Source organism: Myotis nattereri, assembly GCF_964212035.1.
Source record: "Myotis nattereri genome assembly, chromosome: 1".
In the NCBI taxonomy this organism is placed as follows: domain Eukaryota; kingdom Metazoa; phylum Chordata; class Mammalia; order Chiroptera; family Vespertilionidae; genus Myotis; species Myotis nattereri.
The window spans coordinates 229,805,911-229,827,044 of NC_138075.1; the positions used below are offsets into that span (position 1 = coordinate 229,805,911).

Genomic DNA, 21,134 nt, shown 5'->3' on the forward strand with positions numbered 1-21,134 from the left:
CCCTGCTCCTGGGCTCACACCCCCTCAAAGCTGAGATTGGTCTCGGGGACCCGAGGTCGAGGTGCAGGAGTGGGGACAGCAGGTGGCGGAGGCCCTCCGTCACAGCCACAGCGAGTTCCAGGAAGTCAGGCTGGTGGGGGCTGTGCGCAGGCCGCCTGGGAGCGGGCGCTGCGGTCCACATGGCCGCGTGCCACGGACAGTGCGCTCCACGGGAGGTCCTGTGTGTGCGCGTGTGCGTGCGTGGGTGTGCACGGTGTGAGCCGTGCCTGAGAGTGAAGTGGGGTCCCCGGAGGGCTGGGCTCCTGCAGGACCGGCAGACATGCCCCCAACATGGTGAGGGACTGGCGCGCGTGTGACCACAGTGTCAGGGAGTTCCTGTCAGTGGTGACGGGCTGGCCAGTGTGTGGGAGCCACAGGTCCCCAACACACATTCACACACTCACACCCACGCACACTGCCTCATCGCACACGTGCACTTATACATTCACGCTCACCCCAGGGCGCACACGCATTTTCAATAACACCCACTCACACATATACATGCACACGTAACACCCACTCACACATGTGCACATACTGGTCCATACACACACATACGCAGGTGCACCTCATTCAAACGTGCACACACACTCACATGCACTCTTCCACACTCACGCTTGCTCATGCCCACTGGCTCACTGGCTCACTGGCTCGCACGGCTACACCACAGCCGCCCGGGCTGGCAGGAGCCTCCGTGCGAGGCCCTGTGCCCTGGGCAGGAGTGTGGGCCTTGCCAAACCCTCACCACCACCCCAGCCCTGCAACACGCAGCGCCAAGGCCAGCCTGGCAGCTCATTACACCTCAGGCTCGGCGCCTTACTCCCACTTTACAGACTAGGACACTGGGGCCAGGAGAGGCTGGGGACCCACCATGGGCACCTCATGTCACCATCCCCACTTCCTCTGAGGTGTGAGCCAGCGTCACCCCACGTCACTGATGAAGACTCCAAGGGTCAGAGAAGTCCCACAGCCAGTAAATGGTGGGGCGCTCACACCGCCTGGAGCAGCCACTCCCCCAGCCTGGCACAGGGCACAGGGGCGGAGGGCTGGCAGCTGCAGGGGGACCTGGCGCCTCACACCCGCTCGTTTGTGCTTGCCTTTCGGTTTCTCCTTCCCCTTCCTCTTCCCGGAATCCTTCTCCATAAAAGAATCAAAACGAAAATCTTCGATGGAGGCGGTGAGCAGCCACGCCAGAGGGAGGGTGCCAACCAGGCCACAAGGAAAGCCCCCGCCGGGAGGCCCCGCGCACAGCGTCCGGCTGGCAGCCAGGGGCCCCCACACCCCGTCCGAACCCTCGGCGCATGGCTCACTCACACACTCACTCAGACACACACTCACACTTACACACTCATACCATCACACTCACACACCATCACACTCACACACCATCACACTCACAATCTCTCTCAACCCACCATACTCATCATGCTCTCACACATGCACACTCACACACCATAACACACTCACACACACTCACACTCACACCAGCACAACTCACAATGCTCTCACACACTCACGCCATAACACACTCACACACACCATCACACCACACACACACACTCACACCATCACACTCACAGTGCTCTCACACTCACACCCAATGTGTGCACACACAGGTCCTAAAGACCACGGCTGCCCCCGGGAGGGTGTGCTGTGGGCAGGCTCAGCCCCCCCAGGCGTTCTGGCCCGGCCTCCCTGCCGGCTGCCAGCTGTGTGCCCAGAGCCGGGCCCAGTGCCCCCTCCCCTGCTCCCCTCAGGCCCCCTCGGGCCTCCCCAAGTGGCTCCACAGGCGCTGGCGGCACCCCCCCCCCGCCGTCCCCCCATCCCCACCCCCCGCCGCCCGGTCGCAGGCCCCCCACTGACCTGAAGGCACTGACCCAGCACATGGCTCTCCTTCCTGGCGACGGGTGGGGGGCAGGCGTCCTGGGGCCCCGGGAGGCCATGGGGCTCAGGGGCCGTGGTCCGGGGCCGGCATCTCCCCGCGGTGAGGCCTGCTGCCCGCGCTGCCCGGGCCCTGCTGACAGCGCCGCTGCCTCTGGGGCCTGTGGCCTCCAGGCCGCTCCCCCTCCGGGACTTCCTGTTGCCGGTCCCTGGGCAGCCGGTCGCAGCCGCACTTCCTGCCTTCCGCCCGCGGAGCCCCGAGGCCCAGAGACCCGCGCTGGCTGGGGCTGCTCCCGCGGGGCTGGAGTGGCCCGGCTTCCGGCCCCTGTGGTCAGAGACCGCAGCCCTCCAGCCCCGGGGGGCCAGCTGCGTCCCCTGGGAGGCGCTCCCCTCGACGTGGCTTCTCCCAGCACCGCCGAAGCCCGTGGGTCCCAGGGCACCAGGCCAGCCTCCTTGGCCCGAGAACCCCTGCCCGGAGCCAGTGCTCACCCTCACCCCCCGCCCGCCCGCGGGGAGCTCGCTACCTGCCAGCACGCTCCCCCCACCACCCCGAGCACCAGTGCCCAGCTCTGCCCTCTGAGGCCACACGGGCGTGGTCACCGCTCTGCCCTTTGACACCAAAGGACCAAGACACCGGTTCTCAGCCAGGCCAGGCCCCACCTTCCCAAAGCTCCCACTCCCGGTGCCACCGCAGCCTGCGTGGGAGCCGGTCCACACCTCCAGGGGCCGCCACGCTGCTGGCTCTACGGAGGCTGGGACTGAGTGGCCACGGCCCAGACCAGAGGAACAGGGGTCCCTGAGGGGCCCAGACTTGGGGGGGCCCTTTCCCCCCAGACCCTTCCTCTCGGGCCTCTTTCTCCATGTGCCCTCCCAGCTCCGAGGCAGCACTCACCCGCTGGACATTCACACCACCCACCCGCCATGAGGGCAGCTCCCTGGCCTTGACGCAGAGCCGGAAGTCAGGTGGGGCTGGAGCATTGCTGGGGTCTCCCACTCCACCCTCCCTCACCCCAAGGGCCGGAGCTCACAGTGTCTGGGACCGCCCTGCCACGCCACACGCAGGACACTCACCAGGGTGGGTGGGGGCCAGCAGGGCCGGGCAGGGGCCAAGGGTCAGCCTGAAAAAAAGGGGGGGAGCTTCACTCAGGGCTCAGGGTCCCGCCTGCTCCGGAGCCAGGTGAGCGCCGGGCGCTGCTGGTCCTGCCCGCACCTGCCCGGGTTTGCATGTGGCATGGGCTTCAGGACCTCGTCCTGGATCAGCCAGATGGGGCCTAAGCCCAGGGACACGATCCCTGGAGGAAGCAGAGGAAACACTGAGGAGGCGCCACGTGAAGGCAGAGGCAGCGACTGGAGCGGGGCGGCCACGGGCCCAGGGAGCGGGGCTGCCGGCCTGGCCGGAGGAAGAGGCCGAAGGCGCGAGTGTGGCCCCGCTTACACTTGACTTTGGCCTCTGGCCTCCAGCACAGAGGAGAGGTGGGTGGTTGTGCAAGCCCCTGGCTGCGGCACTTCTGGCAGCAGCCGTGGGAAACTCGGCCCCAGGCCTCGCCACCCCTTTCCTGACAACGGTGGGCGTCGGGTCCCAGCTGGTGTGCACCCCGGCCTCCCCGTGTGCGCAGCTCTGCCAGGCCTGGCTCACCCGGCACCCTCCGGCACGGGCGAGGCCGTGCAGGCCCGCGCCCACCACTCTTGCTCACGCACCCTGGCCAGCCCTTCCTTGGCTCAGGCGAGTGTGGGGTCCGGCCCCGCTCCCCACCCTGGGCCCTGTCTCGAAGACCACAGTGGTCTCCACCTGGAAACCTCATCCTCCCCAACAAACGCTCCCTCATCACCTAGAATCTCACCTCCCCCCGGGAATCTCCAAGTCGATGGCACAGCCCAGCTCACCAGCGTCGCCACGGCCGAGGCAGGCCAACGGGTGGGCAATGGGTTCAGAGTCATGTCCACACACGTGGCCAAACCCCCGACATGGCCATGACCAGCCCGGGCCTGGACCTTGCTCAGAGCCAGGCTGAGGACCTGTGGCTGGCCCAACCCATGCGGCTCCGAGGTTGAGTTGATGACCTATAAACCAGGTCACAGTTCAATTCCCCGGTTTCGGGCTCCGTCCCCAGTAGGGGGCGTGCAGGAGGCAGCCATCACCGATTCTCTCATCGTGATGCTGCTCTCTCCCTTCCGCTCCGAAGTCAATAAAAATTAAAAAAAGAACTGTGGCTGGCCGCCCACTTGACCCCCAGCAAGAACTGACTGGCAGCGAGGCTGCGCCCAGGCCCACCTGCGCCCGGGGCGGCTGCGTTGGAGCTGCCAGCGCCCTGTGCCCACAGGACAGTGGTGGCCGGGCTCCAGGAGGCACCAGGGGCCGCTCAGGGCCCCCAGGATGGGGGCAGGCACCCCGGCCTCTCCTGCGGCCCAGGGACTCCGGAGGCAGAGGAGGCGGGCATGCACGGCCACCGCCGAGGGGCTGGGCAGCCGAGGACGAAGGCCGAGCTGCGGGAGGGGTGGGTTTCTCCTCTGGGGCCCCCGTGCTCACGCTCTGCGCCCACACATCCCCGAGGCCCCGGCCCCACAGCACCCGGGCCTCCCCCTCCCAGGCCTGGTGCCTCTGCCCCAGCGAACGTTCCCAAGCGGAGCGACTCCTCCTGGAGCCGAGGGCGCGGAGCTTGGGACAGCGCTGGGGCCTCACCAGGAGGACAGCACGTGCGGGGGAGGGGGGCGTCTGGGCAGGGCCTCCAGGCTGAGGTCCCTGTCCTGGGCACCAGGGCCACTCAGGCCATGTCGGGGGGCAGGTTGGGGTGTCGCTTTCCTGCGCCTCTCCCACCTCAAACCACAGCAGCAGAGGCGGGTCAGGATTCACAGTTCAGTTCATCGTGACACCGATGAGTCTCCACCTCTCAGTCGCTTCAGAAAACTCTCCCGAGGGCAGACGTGTGGGCCCGTCCACCCCGAGTTCCTGCCCGCCCCCCACCCGGCCGGCCCCGCCCCGGCCTAAAGAGGCTCCCTGCCCCACCCCGGGGCCAGCTTAGCACCCAAGGCCCTGGACCCTGCAGGGGCCACGGGGTGCCACCCCAAGAGGCGCTCAGTCCATGTCTGCCCCACCCACAGGAACCTTGGTGGGCAGGATGGGGCAGTGGTTAGAGCACGGACTTCCCTGGGGACGGGCCTGGCTCATTCTCCTCTAACCTTGTGGCCCACCCTGAGCCTCCGTGTCCTCGTCTGACAGCTCCTGCGTGGCACTGTCCTAAACACCACGTGGCAGGGCATTGGGCAGGGTTCCCCTGGGGCCCCTGGCGCTGGGTTCCGTCGGCCACGCCGGCCACGCCGGCCACGCCGGCCTCACAGGCTCATTGGGGAGGGAGAGCCTTCTCTCAAGCGTCTGGACCTCAGGGCTCCCGGCCACCCGGCCCCGTTCTGAGCTGTTACCCCAAGTCGGGAAGGCCACCTGGAGGTGAGGGGCCAGGCCTTTGCCCTGGCGGCTCGCTCATTCCTTTCTGCTTCCGTGGCCGCGGTCAGACCACGCTGCTCAGGGCTGGGGCCGGCCACCTGCACGGCCGCCCGTGGGCAGGACCCTCCGGCTCCTGGGAGGAGCGGCCCCTCAGGACCCCCAAGCATGTCCGGTCTGTCTGTGGGCTACCTGCCTCTCCCCCGCACCAGCTCCACCCCGTGTCCACCCCCTGGAGTGCACCCAGCATGCCCTGGGCACCCCCTGAAGCATGAGCAGATGGGGCCCCCCACTAGCTGGACGCCCCCTACTCTCCATGGGGTCCAGTTCATGAAGCTCATTTGTTTAATCAAACCATTCATCTGACCCAAACACCCCACTTCTCCATCTCAGCGGGGGCCCTGGCTGCATGACAGGCGCCCAGCTCTGCTCCCCCATGGACCTCAGCCAGGCCCAGGGCTCCCGCCTCAGTGTCCGCGCTCACAAAGCAAGGCCGCAGCCTAGACCGCGAGCAGGTGGGGAACCGGGGCCACACTCCCTCCCTGAGCCTGAGGGCCCCGCCCCACCCCGGGCAGGGGGGGCTGCCCCTGCTGCTGGCCCCAAGGGCCAAGGGCGGAAACCTGGCAAGCACCTGTCGGACGCCCAGAGGGACAGACCACCTTCTCTGAAGTCCGAGTCAAGCTGACCTCGAGCCAGACCAGGCACCAGAGGAGAGAGGACTCCCCAAATCCAGCCCACCCCCTCCCGCTTCCCGGCCGCTGGGCTCCCGCACACCCACCACGCCGGCCCCTCCGCACACTCGCTGCCCACGGGCCCACCCTGGCTCCGGGCCGGATTCCGGCCTGCCTCCCGGCTGCAGAGGGACTGGGATGGGCCCACTCAGGGGCAGAGGCTGCCACCAACCAGCCCCTCCTGTGGACAGAGTGTCCACCTGTTGAGGCCAAGGCAGGGGGAGTGAAGGCGGCACTTCCCCGCCTGCAGTCATCTCGAGATGGAGGGCCAGGCCGATGGGCAGGGGCAGGGCTGCCAGTGCCAACGTGTCAGCTCCGGCCCGCGCAGTCCCCGCTCCCCGAGGCTGAACTCTGCGCTCCTGATGAGGAAGTTGAGGCTGAGTGGCTGCAGCCACGGCCACCCAGCCGCACTGCCCATGTGACCAGGACCCAGGCCACCTCGCCCATTTCCTGCCAGGCCTGGCCCTGAGGGGCAGAAAGGGGCAGAGGGGGCCCCAGGGCCTACTCTCAGGTGCTCCCACCTGGGGGGACGCCCACCAGCCCGGGGGCAGCCAGAGGGCACGGGCTCTGGGCAGAGCCACACTGCGTGCCAGGCTGCCCTGCTGGCTCAGAGCCGCCTGTTCAGCTGCATCTCAGAGGAGGCAGCCACGGCACGAGCCCCACCCGGCCCTGCTCACTGCTCACAGCGGCCGCGCCCCCAGGGGCCTCTGGGGCTCCCCCTGGAACAGGCTCTGGCAGCGAAGCAGAGTGCAGGCCTCAGGCTCCCCAGCAGGAGCACGGGCCGTCCCAGGAGCGGCTGGGACCAGCACTAGGCTGGCGGACAGAGCGAGGCAGAACAGCGCCGCACAGACATGGGGGCTCCTACAAAGCCGGGGCCAACCCACTGGGCAGCTGAGAAAATCAAGGCCAGAGAACAGCATGCTGTCGCCCACCGCTGGGCTGGGCGGGGCTGCGCTGGAGCCATGGGGCCTGTCTCCTGCACCCGGCATCGCCCCCCTCCCCGCCCCCCGACCCTGAGTCCCCAGTACCAGGGCCGAGGGAGGCATCAGGGCACTGCCTCCTGCCTGCGAGCCCACACCCTTACCCTCAGGATCCCAGCCGGCCTCCCTCCAGCTCGGGCTCCCCGTCTGCTGGGGAGGCAGCCACCTCTGACTCACTCCCTCATGACGCTGTTCCGCCCAGACATGGTGACACACCAGCCAGGGTGCTGGGAGGACTCTTCCATGTGAGGTAGCCAAGCAGGAAGAGCACACGAAAAGCGCTGGATCAGAAGCAGCTTGTGCAAAGGGCCTGGGGTCAGGGTGAGAGGAGGCACAGGCCCACAGACACGGGGGACAGAGGCAGGCCCGTTCCAGGCTGCCGCGTGTGGATGGGTCCCGCACCTGCCCTGGCTGAGCACTGTTCAGGACTGGCCTCCAGTCCCGGCCTCTCCTCTTCGCACGGATTCCTGGTGCAAGTCACGGCACCCTGAGCCTCCCCTCCTCGCCCTCCCATACAGGCTTGTTGGGCACAGCACCCTGGGGACAGGAGGCAGCCCGCCGGCACTCCCCACGGGCACTTGGCCTAGTGCTGGGTCCCAGGGTCTCTGGGGGTGAAGGGCACCCTGCTTGGCCCAGATCCCAGCAGCAGGGGGAGGTGACAGGGAACACAGCTCATGCTGAGGTGGGGCAGTGGGTAGAGGAGGCAGCCAGAGCGATCCAGCCCCACGGCGCCTCACAGGAGCCCAGGGTGGAGGCCAGGTCAGCCACACACTGCGTGGACACCTGCTGTCCGCGGTGCCAGTCCAGGGCATCCCGGGACAGACCAGCTGGGTCACCAGCCTTGACCCCTGTAGCGGCCAGTGGCCTTGGCTGCCCCACCATCTGTTCCATGACTCATCGCTCTCGTCTCCCTCAGGCCTTGGTGGCCTCCCTCAAACCACACCTCGGCCGCCCTCAGCCCGTACAGCTCTGGGCACTTTACCCACCAGGTCAGGCTCCGGGTCAGGACAGGGCACCAGGACGGGTGTGGTGAGGTCTGCCCCCCCTGGCTCCTGCTGCTGGGGCTCCCAGGACCGAGCCCACTGTCTGGGCAGAGGTTCTGGCTGATGCCCGCCCTGCCCGGGGCCGGAACAGTCAGGGTCAGGCTGGGTCGGCTACATACAGGGCCACCTCCTCCTCCCACTGACTTCAGCCTTTTAGGATTTGGTCTTCAGTTTTAACCCACTTTTCCCCTTTTATCACTAATGTGAATTTTAAGCTGTTTTGAAACATCCTTTTCCTTCGACATGTCGATCGATGCTCGCCTCTGGGCGTTGCGCTGGCTGGCACTGTGTTTTACTGTCTTGCTTCGGGCTGCTTCTTATTCCTTAGTCCCTTTCAGGGGCCTTAGGAGGTCCCACGGAGGGGCTGGCCTTGTCTTCTCACCCGCGACCTCCCGGGTCACCCACAGGCCTGGAGAGCAGCTCTCGGGTGCCGGGCAGGGTCTGGGGGAGCAGCCACTCGGGATGGGTCTCCCGGGATCTCTGTCTCTCAGAGGCAAGGGGCAGAGACAGGCTGAGAGGGAGGGAGGGAGCGGAGAGGGGACCCGGGAAGAGGCAGAGAGGGCCGAAGGGGGAAGGAGGAGCCAGCTGAGCCAGCATGAAGCTGGGGAACCGAGAGCAGCGTGTTCCTCCCCGGCCTGGGAACCCTGGGCTTGGGCGCTGGACAGGATGACTCATGGCCACTGGCTCCTGTGCGCGCTCCCACTGTGCGCGCCCCCCTGTGCGTGTTCCCCTCTGAGGACCCCCCTGTGCGCAGTCCCCTGTGCGTGCCCCCCTGTTCATGTCCCCCTCTGAGGACCCACCCTGTGCACAGTCCCCTGTGCGTGCCCCCCCCCCCGTGTACACCCCCCTTGCGAACCCCCCTGTGCACGTCCCCCCTGTGCATGCCCTGTGGGCCTGGCTGACCTCCCGGTCCCAGGCGCCCTCACACTGCCCCATTGTTCGCCTGCCCTGTGAGGAGAAGGGTTGGCCCTGGGCCCGGGTTGGTGGGAAGGGCCCCAGCCCCCAGGCCCCAGCCTCCCCTGCCCCTCCCAGTGCGTCTGTGCCCAGCACTTGACTGACGGGAGAGGGGCGCCCCATCTGCCCAGCACACTGTCCCCTTTCCAAGGCCAGTGGTCCAGGGGCTCCTGCACCCCACAGCCCCACCCTCCCTCCTTGCTCGGAGATGCCGGCCCAGCCGCAGCACAAAGGCACCTGCTCAGCCTCAGCCCAGGCCCCTCCTGGCTGGTGCCCTTCCCTGACCTCACCCTGTCCCACCTGACAGACTCCTGCCTGCCTTGGGCCCAGCTCAGGTCACCCCGAGACACCCGCTGATGCCCTAGTGAGGGCAGGCGGTGGCCCTCGGGGTCCCAGGCGGTTTGGGGGATCGCAGAGCCCAGTTTGGGCTGGAGAGGAGGCCCTCGGGCGGAGCGCAATCCCACTGCCCCCGGGACTCCAGCTGGGCCCTTCCTCAAAGGGTGCCAGCTCCAGCCAGAGCCCTGGCCTCCACAGCCAGGCCCATGTGAGCCCCAGGCCCAGGCTCTCCCGTGCACCCAGCAACCCCGCTCCCAACCCCCGGCACAGTGGTCTTAGATCACTGGATCCCCAGGCCCGGCGCCCGCCTGGCCCTGCCCTCAGCCAGGGGCCATCACGGGGCCACCATAGACGGGCAAACGCTCTCCTCCAGCCGGTGGCCTCGCAGGCTCCCAGGGACAAGGTGGCTGCTGTGGCCAGCGGAGGCCTCCCCGGGGCCAGGGACCTGCCACAGGCGGGGCAGCCTGCACTGTGGGGGGAGGAAGTGCAGCTCAGTGGATGCTGCAGGAACACCCCTTCCCCAGGAAGAGACCCTGGGTCACAGCTCTGCCGGCCAGAGAAGCCAGCAAAGAAGCCTGGTGGTAGGTGGGGTGGGGGCAGGGTGGGCACTGCCAGGCGGGTTACCGTCTCAGCAGCTCCCACCCCTGGGCCCAGAGGCCCTTGGTGGGGGTCACTGACTGCCCTGGCCGGGCCCCCCCTCACACACACACACAGCCCTCTTGCAGGCCCTGCCCAGCCTCCTGGGCCACAGCTGGCTGCAGGGAGTGGGTCTCCAGACCCAGACGGCGCTTGGAGCACATCCTCCAGCCACTGTGCTCCGGACCCACCTCCAGCCTCTCTGGCTGCTCCTGGCCCTTCAGAGCCCGCCAGTGCACTGGCAGGCCTGCGCCCGCCTGCTGCCCACTGCCTCCCCCCAGAAGGCCCTCCTGGGGTCCCACATGGCACCTCCTGCACCATCCTTGGGCGCTGCCCACTGGGAGGGGTGTACGTCTATGAGGCGTGGGTGCATCTACGTGGAGGCCCGGAGTGGGGCCCATAGCCCCGGCCCCGCTGCCCTCAGTGCCCGGCTGGCGGGAACCCAGGCTGGGCAGGCCCTCCCGGATCCTCCCCAGAGCACGGGGTCCTCTTTCTCAATCCTCTTCCTTCCCCAGCGACTTCCTGCCCCAGAAAGAGCACAGCACCACCAGCCACAGCACCTCACCCTCCTGGTCACACTCTCCAGAAATGGGGAGACCGGTTTCCGGGAGCCCCTGCTCCAGGGCCCCGGACCCCAGGATGGGCTGGGGACTCAGAGGCAGAAGGAGCAGGGTCTGAAGCCACGGCCGGGCCTGGCCAGCAGGTTACCCAGACTCTCTGGCCCTCGCCACCCCCAGCCCCTCCCTGATGTGACAAGGAGCCAGCATTAGGTCCCAGGCGGCGAAGTGTTGGGGCGAGGTCCCAGAGCAGCCTCTACCTCCCCCAGGATGGGGTCTGAGAGAAGACAGGAGGTCGAGAGGAGGGCTGTGGGGGTTCAGCACAGAGCTGGTCCTGAGACAGGGTGGTGCACAGGGTGGCGGCAGGCTCGGTCCACTCCCAGCACCACGGGCTGCGACAGGAGCCGGGGGCCAGCAGGGAGGCCAGGTGGCTGTCACTCCCGTGCAGCCCACCCAGCGCGGGCAGCGGCCATGCGTTCCCAGAGGTTCCGTCCAGACGGCGCAGCACCTCCATGCTGAGGCGGGAGACACAGCCAGTCCGTCCTCTGCCCACCGCGGTAAACCCACCCACCCGGGCCTCCTGCCCCGCCAGGCCCAGCACGGTGTGCCCGGCCATGGGGGGCAGTCCTGGCCCTTCTGGCCTCAAATAGGAGGAGAGGCAGCAGCTGAGGTTGGAAAGGCACCTTCAGAGGCGAGGTGAGCGCTGGTGTCCTGGTGGGGCTCCCTGGGGTCCCACAGGCCATGCTCCTCACCGGATCCTTGCCCACCGCTCTCCTAAGGGGTGCAGATCTGACCTGGCCGCCCCATCTTAGGGCCTGGTTCCCTGGGACCCCAATCCCAGATCCACGCTGTGGCAGGAGGCCTGGGGGCGCACAGGCTGACCCCATCCTCAGCTCCAACCCGTCTCCAGAAATGAACAGAGAAAGGACCTGCCCTCATTTAGGACGGGGCCTTGAGGATGCCTGCAGGGCCTCAGTCTCCCCATCTGTGCAGCTTCTGGGGCCACCAAGGCAGCTAGAGCCCGGGGTAGGGGGTGGTGGTGGGCGGGGCGGAGAGGGGGCGAGGGGGGCCTGTGATGGAACCCGGAAAGTTTCCAGAGCGGCCACAGCACAACGACCCATTATTATCTGACCGAAGCCCTGCCAACCCCGCAGGCCTTCCAGGGCGAAGACTGTGCTTGTCTCGAAGCTAAAAGTGAGAGTTAGATACAGACGAGGCCAGCTTCATAGGGCACCCTGCCAGCCCGGCCCTGCCCCAGCCTGTGAGCCCGCGGCCCGTGAGCCTGCCCGCCCTGTGAGCCTGCCTGCCGGCGCTTCAGGTCTGCAGAAGCTTCTGGGTGCTCCAGGAAGATTTCCCTGGGAGAGCCCCACCGCCCGCCTCCCCTGGCACAGGCTACATAGGCACTCGGAGCACTGAGCTCCCAATCGGGCAGGGGAGCCAGACAGGTAAACACAGCGACCAGGAAAGACTCTGAGGAGACACAGCCGCGGGGGTTATGGGGGGCGGGGGGGAGGTAGGGAGGGTGCCCTGAGCACAGACACTTAGCCTTTTATTCAAGTGCTTCTGAGGGAGACGGTGGCAGGGCGGCCAGACAGGCTGAGCTGCTCCCTGTGGGCACCGCCAGCAGGCCTTGCCCTCTGCCCTGTGGGCCTGTCCACTCCAGGGTCCGTGCCTGGCCTGGGGCCTGGCACCAGGGCGCCCAGCGGTATGGGAGGAGCAGGCACTGACCTCAGTGTCCCCCTGCAGCTCCAAGGACAGCAGTCAGGAGACCGGGTGGCTCCCCAAATCTGCTGCTCCTGGTGGACTCAGGCCTCTGTCCAGAGGGCCAGTGGGAGGGGACCTGGGAGCCTGCCCTTTGTCCAGGCTTCTCCAGTCCGGCCCCGCCCCCACCCCACCCCCCAGCAGAGGTGGCCCCGCTGTCCCTGCTGTTCAGCCCAGTGACTCAGGCACTGACCGGCCACCCCAGGCCCTTGGGCAGCCACGGCCACCCCTGAGGTAGAAGGTAGCTCACTGCCCATTGCACAGAGGCGGACAGCAAGTCCCCGGGCTGGTAAATGGCGGCAGGCGGACTGAAACCCAGGGCCTCTGTGGCCACGGCCGGGCCACTCTGTCTCCCTGCCCCTCAGGCTCCCCATCTGTGGGCTTGTGCGCGGGCGTGTGCACATGCGGGGAGGGGTGGCGGCTGACTCAGCACCCACTTTCCTCTGTTCCTATGAACAGGAAGGGCCAAGGCATATCGGGGGCCGTCCACCCTCCTCTCCCCCAGACCAGCCTCCGGGCTCCTCCCTGACTCCTAGGCCCGAGGGGCTCTCCCAAAAGGCCAGGCCCTCTGTCAGCACCCCTTTTTCCGACGGCTGACAGGACTGGCCTGCCCCTCTGTCCAGGGTGTGCCCCAACCCAGAGAAAAGCAATGGGGGAGGGGGATTTACAGAGTCCTCACTCCTCCGAGGACCCCCTGGTCCCCTGGCCCCCCGGGAGGGAAGCCTTGGCTCCCAGGGGGCTCCCAGGGGATTGTCCTGGTAATGGGCACAGTGGGCGAGACACAGGAGGGGGAGCCCAGCCCCCTCCTCTGGTCCTGCAGAGTCCAGGCCAGAGAAAGCAGGGCCGACCAGGGGCAGGGGCAGTGCCAGGCTGGACTTGAACCTGGAACCCTGGTCCCACTGCAGGGCTTGCCACCCCTCGGCCCACAGAACATCCTCACCCACAGGCGGGTAACCTTTCTGGAGCCCCTTTGTGCTGGCCAGGTGACACACCTCATGGGCAAGACCACAGGGCACCCAGTGGTCAGGGCCACTCAGCACGGCCAACCCGCCGCGGGCACAGACACCGCCAGCGCGGAGGAGCAAGCCCACGCACTGAGAGGACGAGGCCCCTGGGCAGCAGCTCCCCCAGCAGCGCCCGGCCCTCTCCACACCCGGAGGGAGCCAGCTGCCAGCACCCCTCCTCCAGGGGAAGGAAGCCAAGGCCCAGAGCAGCAGGAAAGAGTGGGGCGCGGGGAGGGGCCGAACCCACATGTGCAACGCTGTCCCAACCCCCAACTCTCCCATCCACTCCGCCACCCTCTCCGACACCTCACTGTTCCCCAGAACAGGAGTGGCAGGCCTCCCAGCCACGGCAGCCAGTCACTCACACTTCAGTGTGAATCAGCGCAGACGGGTGGCTTTTCTCCGTTGGCGGAGCGGCCAGGGCAGGAAGGTCCGGGCTGCCGGGAGGAGGTGGGAACAGATTCCCGCCTGAGTCCCGGAGGCCGCGACGGGTGGGTGGTGTAAGGGGCCCGGCGGAGGCCTTCCTGCCACAGGGGCTGGGGTCGCGGAGTCAGGACGACAGGGACGCGGGACCGACGCGACACCACCTCCGCCACGCCTAGGTCTCCGGGGCGCTCCCTGACAACCCCGAACGCGCGCTTCCCGCGGGGAGGCAGTGGCGGCACCGGGCCCCGCGCTGCCCGCCCCCTCGCCCCCGGCGCCCTACGGCAAGGACGGCAGCCCTGGCGACCCTGGCGAGCCCGGGGGCCACGATCGCGCCCGCCCACCCGCATCCCGCCGCCGCCCCTTACCCGCCGAGGCTCCGCTCCCGGCCCGCGGGCTCAGCTTCTCCGCGGCGGATCCCGGCTCGGCCTCCCCGCGCGCGGGCCCGCCCCGCCTGCCTCCTGGAGCTCCAGCCCACGCCCCCGCCAGGCCCCGCCCCTCCGGCCAGGCCCCGCCCCCACTCCGGGCCCCGCCTGCCTCCTGGAGCTCCAGCCCACGCCCCCGCCAGGCCCCGCCCCTCCGGCCAGGCCCCGCCCCCACTCCGGGCCCCGCCTGCCTCCTGGAGCTCCATCCTCCTGGAGCCCCGGCTGTGCCCGGACACGCCCCTTCTGTCAGGCCACGCCCCTCCTGCCTGGCCCCGCCCCGCCCCAGACTCCTTGAGGACTCCTCACCCGCGCACTGGTCCCCCAGGTTCAGCTCGCCGTCGTGGAGGCCCGAGGTTGGGTGCCGGGGCCTCAGGGTGCAGGGACCCCCACCTTTCCCCACCCCGCTCCCAGGGACAGGCGGGTGTTGGCCACCCAGGGGGGCCATGCACAGCACACAGTAGATGCTCAGTAAATGCAGATGAGAGAACACACGAAGCTTGTCTGTCCTTGGGCGTGTCCGGCCTGTGTCGCCGGGGCCTCCTGGTGGCCTCGGCAGCTGGGGCAGGGCCCGGTGAACCCCTCTGACCGAGGACTTGCTGGGACCCAGTGGAACGCGCGCCGGCACCTCAGCCACTTCCAAACGGGGACTCAGCCCTGGGGCTGGGGCCAGCCTGGACGCCCACGGCCCGGGATCTGGCTCCCAGCAAACAGGCCACCTCTCCCTTTGCCTCTGGGAGGCTCTCAGCCAACAAGGCCGCGCCCCACCGCCTGCAGAAACGGGGGGGTGGGGGGCGATTCCAGGCCCCCTTAGACTTAGACAGCCCTGCTTACGGGGCGGGGCCTAGGAGGAAGGGGCTTCCTGCGAGGAAACGGCTTGGGGGGGCCTAGGGGCCAGGTGGGTGATATGAGCGGTGGAGATAGAGTGCAGGTGTTCCAGGGAGAGGGAGCAAGACCTGCAAGCTGGTGAGCCTCTCAGAAAAGGGGCCCATGCCTGGGGGGTGAGGAGGAGGGAGGCTCGTCCCCATGAGGTGTGGGGGATGGACCCCCAGTCCCAGGTCCCAGGAAGCCATGAGCTGGGAAGGGCAGGCGCTGGCCGGGGGCCCAAGGGGCTGGGGGCGGGAAGAGGCCAGCCCAGCACAGGCTGAGCCCCACCAGGTGTTCTTTTGCTGGAACCAAGCCAAGGGGACACACGGGGGTGGGGCCGAAGGCGGGCCCTAGGGGTGGCTCAGGACTCGGCGATGGGAAGTCTGTTTGGACTTGGAGCTAGAGCCTGGCCGCTGCCTCCCCCTGCCCCTGCCCCCTGCCCCCAGCCCCTTGCTTTGCTACTGGGAGAGCCAGCTCAGTGTCACAGCCCGGGGCCCACCTCCATCCCAGCCCCACCCACTACTGCAGGGGACTGGCAGGACTGGCTTCATGCCTCGGACCCATTCCCTGGGCTGGGCTCCTGGGGGCAGGTCCACTGCCCACTGTGAGCACCGGAGGGCAACCTGCCTGGCTGCTTGTCATGGCCAGTGCAGGGGGACCCGTGGGTGGGCATCGGCTCCCTTCTCGGCCGCCCGAGAGGGTGTGGGGGACAGTCAGAGGGGGCTCCTGGGGACCAAGGGGCCAAGACCTCCCAACTTGGAAGGGCCCTGGAGGGTGAGGGAGTCCTGGGCTGGGAGGCCAACTCCAGGGCCAGCCCCCCCCCCTGCCCCTCTCTCGGCTGCCCCCTCCCTAGCGGCTGCCCCCTGACTGCTGGCCACCGGCCCCTGGCACCATCAGCACCCCAGCCTGGTCAGCTGCTGCCTCGCCTGAGGTTGTTTGGGTGGAACTTGTACACAGACGCAGTCAGGCAGCCCCACCAGGAAGGTCTATTTCCAAACTCCCCGTGGGTGGAGGGCTCGGCCCACGCACACGCTCGAGGCTCTATTTTTATACCTGACACCCTGCCCTCAGCCCCGGGGCCAATCTGGGACCTGAAGGGCCCCTTCTATTCTAGGGCTTCCGGCCCGTGGCGTGGGGGGTGGGTGGCTCACCCGGCCTTCCTCCTTCCAGACTCGGGGTTCCAGTGGCCCCTGTCCCCCACTCCCGAGCCCACGTGACCTTGGGGAAGGCCCTGGGGTCTGGAAGGGGAAGCTGTGGCCGTCAAGGCTGGGGCCTCACTCACGGGAGGGGGGGTGGTCCCACCACCAGCTTAGGGTCCGGGCAGCCGCCCCCCAGGCCAGGGCTGGGCACTAGGAGGAAGGACATGAGACAGGGTGTGAGGTGGCCGGTGTGACTGTGGAGCCCCCGGGCCAGAGGCGGGGATGAGGGACCCAGAGGCACTGGGCCCCCCCAGGCTGCCCCCAGGCCCCTCAGCCAGGCAGCCTGGACCTCACTAGGCACCCGGACCTCTCCACCCTGTGGGTGCTGGTGGGTGTCCCTGAACCTTCAGCACCTGCCCCGCCCAGGGCCGGGGAACCCTCCCTTCCCTTTCCATCCTCCATCCTCCATCCTCCAGGTGCGCTCCCGAGGGTCCCCAATCCATGACGGGCGGCTTGGGGTACAACCCCTTCCCAGGCCACTCTCTACCCATCAGCCCAACTCCTGACACCCTGTCTCTCCTCCCCTCCCCTCTGCCCTGGCTCAGCCCAGCCCGCCACCGCTGGCCCTGCTGCAGGCTGCTTCTGGGCTCTGCCCCCTGCTCCCTCCTCCCCCCCAGGACAGGGGGCAAGCCCAGGGGCAGGTGGACCGGCCTGTCCACTGCGAACTTCTGAGCAGAGCAGGCCCAGCGCTGGCCCTGGGGCGGCCGGGGGAGGGGGCTCTAGGGCAGGGGGCTGGGTCCCCGTGGGAAGGAGGCCAGGAGGAGGCAGGAGGGCGCACAGGGGGGACTGAGCCTGCTGGTGGGGGGCACTAGGCCTTCGCTGAGCGCCCGCTGTGCCCAGGCCTTCGCACCCTTGCCCCCTCGGTGGGTGCAGCCACAGGAGATGGCGGGGCGCCTCCCTTTCCAGGAGAAAACCTGCTCGGAGGGGCTCCCCCCGGGACCGGGCTCCGCGCCTGGGCGTCTGGGCGTCTGGCTGCCTCCTCACTTTCTCTGTTTCATGTTGAAAACGCGAGGGCAAAGCCGCCTGCGCCTCTCAGCGCCTCCCGAGCTGCTGCGGGGGTGCCCGGCGCCCCTCAGAGGCAGGGCCCGCTCAGCCGGACCAGGACTGGCGGGGAGAGAAGGGCGCCAGCCCGCGGGTGCGGCTCGGGGTTTGACCGGCGGCCCACGCACCGGGAGGTCGCGGGTTCGATTCCCGGTCAGGGCACGGGCCCAGGTTCTGGCTCCATCACAGCAGGGCCTGCAGGAGGCAGCGGTGACGCCTCCCCCCTCCCCTCCCCTCCCCTCCCCTCCCCTCCCCTCCCTCTAAAGTCCGTGGGAAACGTGCCCTGGGTGAGGATGGGCACCGCCAACGCGCCAGCGCCCTCACGGGGTGTGTGTGTGTGGGGGGGGACACATGGATTTCACGCTGTCTGCGTTTCTACGTTTCCGTGGAAACCGGCCCAAAGAGCGAGTCACCGAACAGGGGTGCGTGTGAGCCGCAGGCCGCGGTGACACAGCCCGCCCGCCCCCCGTGGCCAGATGAGCGCGGTGCCCACGGCCTCCTCTGCCTGCAGCGGCCAGAGCGGCCTGCTGCCCAGCCCCGCCGCGGGGTGGGGGACCCCTGGCAGGCGCCGTGCCCCGCGGGGTGGGGGACCCCGCTCCTGCTCGCCGTCGGGGTGGGGGACCCCGCTCCTGCTCGCCGTCGGGGTGGGGGACCCCTGGCAGGCGCCGTGCCCCGCGGGGTGGAGGACCCCGCTCCTGCTCGCCGTCGGGGTGGGGGACCCTGGCAGGCGCCGTGCCCCGCGGGGTGGGGGACCCCGCTCCTGCTCGCCGTCGGGTTGGGGGACCCTGGCAGGCGCCGTGCCCCGCGGGGTGGGGGACCCCGCTCCTGCTCGCCGTCGGGGTGGGGGACCCCGCTCCTGCTCGCCGTCGGGGTGGGGGACCCTGGCAGGCGCCGTGCCCCACCGCGGGGTGGGGGACCCCGCTCCTGCTCGCCGTCGGGGTGGGGGACCCCGCTCCTGCTCGCCGTCGGGGTGGGGGACCCTGGCAGGCGCCGTGCCCCGCGGGCTCCGCAGCAGGTCCCGCCCTCACTTTCCATCGCAACTTTCCGCCCGTCCTTTCGGTTTCGCCTTCCTCCCCCAGACAGCCCGCGGCGTCGCTGCTCCGCCCTCGGGGGCCACCTGCCGCCCGTCCCCGTCCCCACCGGGCGCGGCTCCCTGGAGGGACGGTCCTCGGCTCCGCTCCCGTCGCTGGGTCCACCCGCGTCCGTCCGCCCACAGCCCCGCGCCCGCGCTCAGCTCCCAGCCTCGCGCGCACCCGGCTCGGCCCTCCCTGCGTCCGCCGCCCGCGCCGCCTCCTCCCTGCGGCCCTCGCGCTGCCCCCCGCGCCCGCATCCACAGCGGCCTCCTCCCTGTCCCCCCGGGCAGCGCGGCCCCCCGCCCCCCCGGCCCCCCATCCTCCCAATCTCCCCCCCCGGCCCCCCATCCTCCCAATCACCCCCCACCCCCACCCCCGCCTCCCAGCCCCCCAGCCCCCGCCCCCGCCCCCCATCCTCCCAATCACCCCCCACCCCCACCCCCGCCTCCCAGCCCCCCAGCCCCCGCCCCCGCCCCGCAGGGCGCTTCCTCCTCGCTGTCGCTGTTTAATGTTCCATTGATTTGAAAGAGAGATTTACTAGTGTTTATGCATTTATTGTTGCTTCTTTTCCTTCGTTTATTTTTGTTTTGTTTTGCTTTTCGTGCCTTTAAAAAAAATGTTTTTATTGATTTCAGAGAGGAAGGGAGAGGGAGAGAGAGAGAAACATCAATGATGAGCGAGAACCATGGATCGGCTGCCTCCTGCACGGCCCCCACTGGGGATGGAGCCCAAAACCCGGGCCTGTGCCCCGACCGGGAATGGAATGGTGACCACCTGGTTCCTAGGTCAATGCTCAGCCCCTGAGCCAGCCAGGGCATTGGTTGCTTCCTGTAAGTGGCCTGACCACGGATCGAACCCGCAACCTTAGCGCATCGGGAGAATGCTCTAACCAACTGAGCTACCCACCCAACCAGGGTCTTCTAAACATTTAATAAGGGTTTATTTGAGCCAAACTGATGACATATGCGGGGGAGTAAGATCGCAAACTCTTGGGGAAGTGTGGCTGAGGGTAAAATCCCAGCTGAGAAGGTGTGCACCTCAGAAAGCCTGCAGTTCCCTCCCTGCCCCCCGCTGACCACGGGAGTGGACCTGGGAGCAGGCTGCTGAGGGACCTTTGTCCTGCAGTGACCGGAGGACATGGCCCCGGGTCCTGGCTAATCAGGTTTCCCGAAGAAATGCGCTCCCACGTCCTGCCTCAAGGGGCAAGGCCCGGCTTCCAGTCCTGGCCCTGAGGGACGTGGGGGGGGGGGGGCGGCAAGGCTGGGGTCTCAGAGCTGACCATGCACTGGGCTCTTGTTTTTTTTTTTTTTTTTAATTTATTTTAAAAAAATATATTTTATTGATTTTTTTTACGGAGAGGAAGCAAGAGAAATAGAGAGTTAGAAACATCGATGAGAGAGAAACATCAGCTGCCTCCTGCACTCACCCTACTGGGGATGTGCCCACAACCAAGGTACATGCCCTTGACCGGAATCGAACCCGGGACCCTTGAGTCCATAGGCTGACGCTCTATCCCAGTGATGGGGAACCTTTTGAGCTCGGCGTGTCAGCATTTTGAAAAACCCTAACTTAACTCTGGTGCCGTGTCACATAGAGAAATTTTTTGATATTTGCAACCGTAGTAAAACAAAGACTTATATTTTTGATATTTATTTTATATATTTAAATGCCATTTAACAAAGAAAAATCAACCAAAAAAATGAGTTCATAGGTTCTCCATCACTGCTCTATCCACTGAGCCAAACCGGTTAGGGCTTGTTGTTTATTTTTGTTTGTTGGAAATCCTCCCCCAAGGATATTTTTCCATTGATTTTAGAGAGAGTGGAAGAGAGGGAAAGGCTGAGAGAAACATTGATGTAAGAGAAACACATCAATGGGTTGCCTCCTGCACACGCCCTGACCAGAGCCCAGGCTGGGGAGGAGCCTGCAACCGAAGTACATGCCCCTGACCAGAATCGAACCCGGGACCCTTTGTTCCACAGGCTGACACTCTGTCCACTGAGCCACACCAGCAAGGGCTGGACTCTTGTTTTCATCATGGACCCTCCCCCTCCGTCTGATGTCCCCCAGCCCAGAGACCCTCTGTGGGGACCGTCCAAGAAGCCCGGGCCTGTGCCCTGACCGGGAATCGGAGGCTGACGCTCAACCACTGAGCCACGCCGGCCGGCTGCTCACTGCTTCAGGCACCCTCGCTTCTCCCTTGCCGGGGAAGGCGATATGGCCACAGGTTCTGGGGGTTGGGACAGGGACGCCTTTGGGGGGTCCTTATTTTGTCAGCCACACAGTCTATCAGGAAATATTCTTTAAATGTTTTTGTTGATTTGAGAGAGAAGGGAAGGGAGAGGGACAGAGAGAAACACTGATCAGATGAAACCCACAACCGGGGTATGTGCCCTGACTTGGAATCATGCCAGTCACGCTTCCGTGCAAGGGACAAAGCTCCCACCACCGGAGCCACACCCGCCAGGGCCGGGCTGAGGCACCTTTGGAATAAGCGGCACCGCCTCAGGAGAGCACACACCTGCGGCCTGTCCTGCACCCCGTCCCTGGCAACCTCCTCGCGTTCCCTCCTGACCCCCCCCCCACCCCGCCCCGCACAAAAGAAGCCGCACCCTGTCACTCTGAGGCACTTCCCTCACTGTTGACATCTGTCCTCTTTTTAGCTCAATAAAATTCTTTCTTCCAAATTATAAGAGAAAGTTTATTTAGAAAGTCACCGAGGAACGAAAGGTGAGCCAGCTGGGCTGGGTG

General features: G+C 67.2%; 1 protein-coding gene across 2 annotated transcripts in view; it reads right to left on the reverse strand.

The window, feature by feature from the left end:
• SH3BP2 (SH3 domain binding protein 2) overlaps positions 1 to 14,196 on the reverse strand; it is a 30,024-nt gene extending 15,828 nt beyond the window's left edge. The window contains exon 1 of one of the 2 annotated variants that reach the window (XM_081105329.1): positions 14,150 to 14,196. Coding sequence is in view for 1 of the 2 variants with exons in the window: in XM_081105328.1 (XP_080961454.1) it covers positions 1,903 to 1,982 (80 nt within the window). In the remaining variant the exon portion in view is untranslated. Of the gene's footprint in view, positions 1 to 1,902; positions 2,080 to 14,149 lie in introns of those variants that run through there. The other variant, XM_081105328.1, reaches the window with a different exon arrangement.
• Positions 14,197 to 21,134: the final 6,938 nt, after the last annotated feature.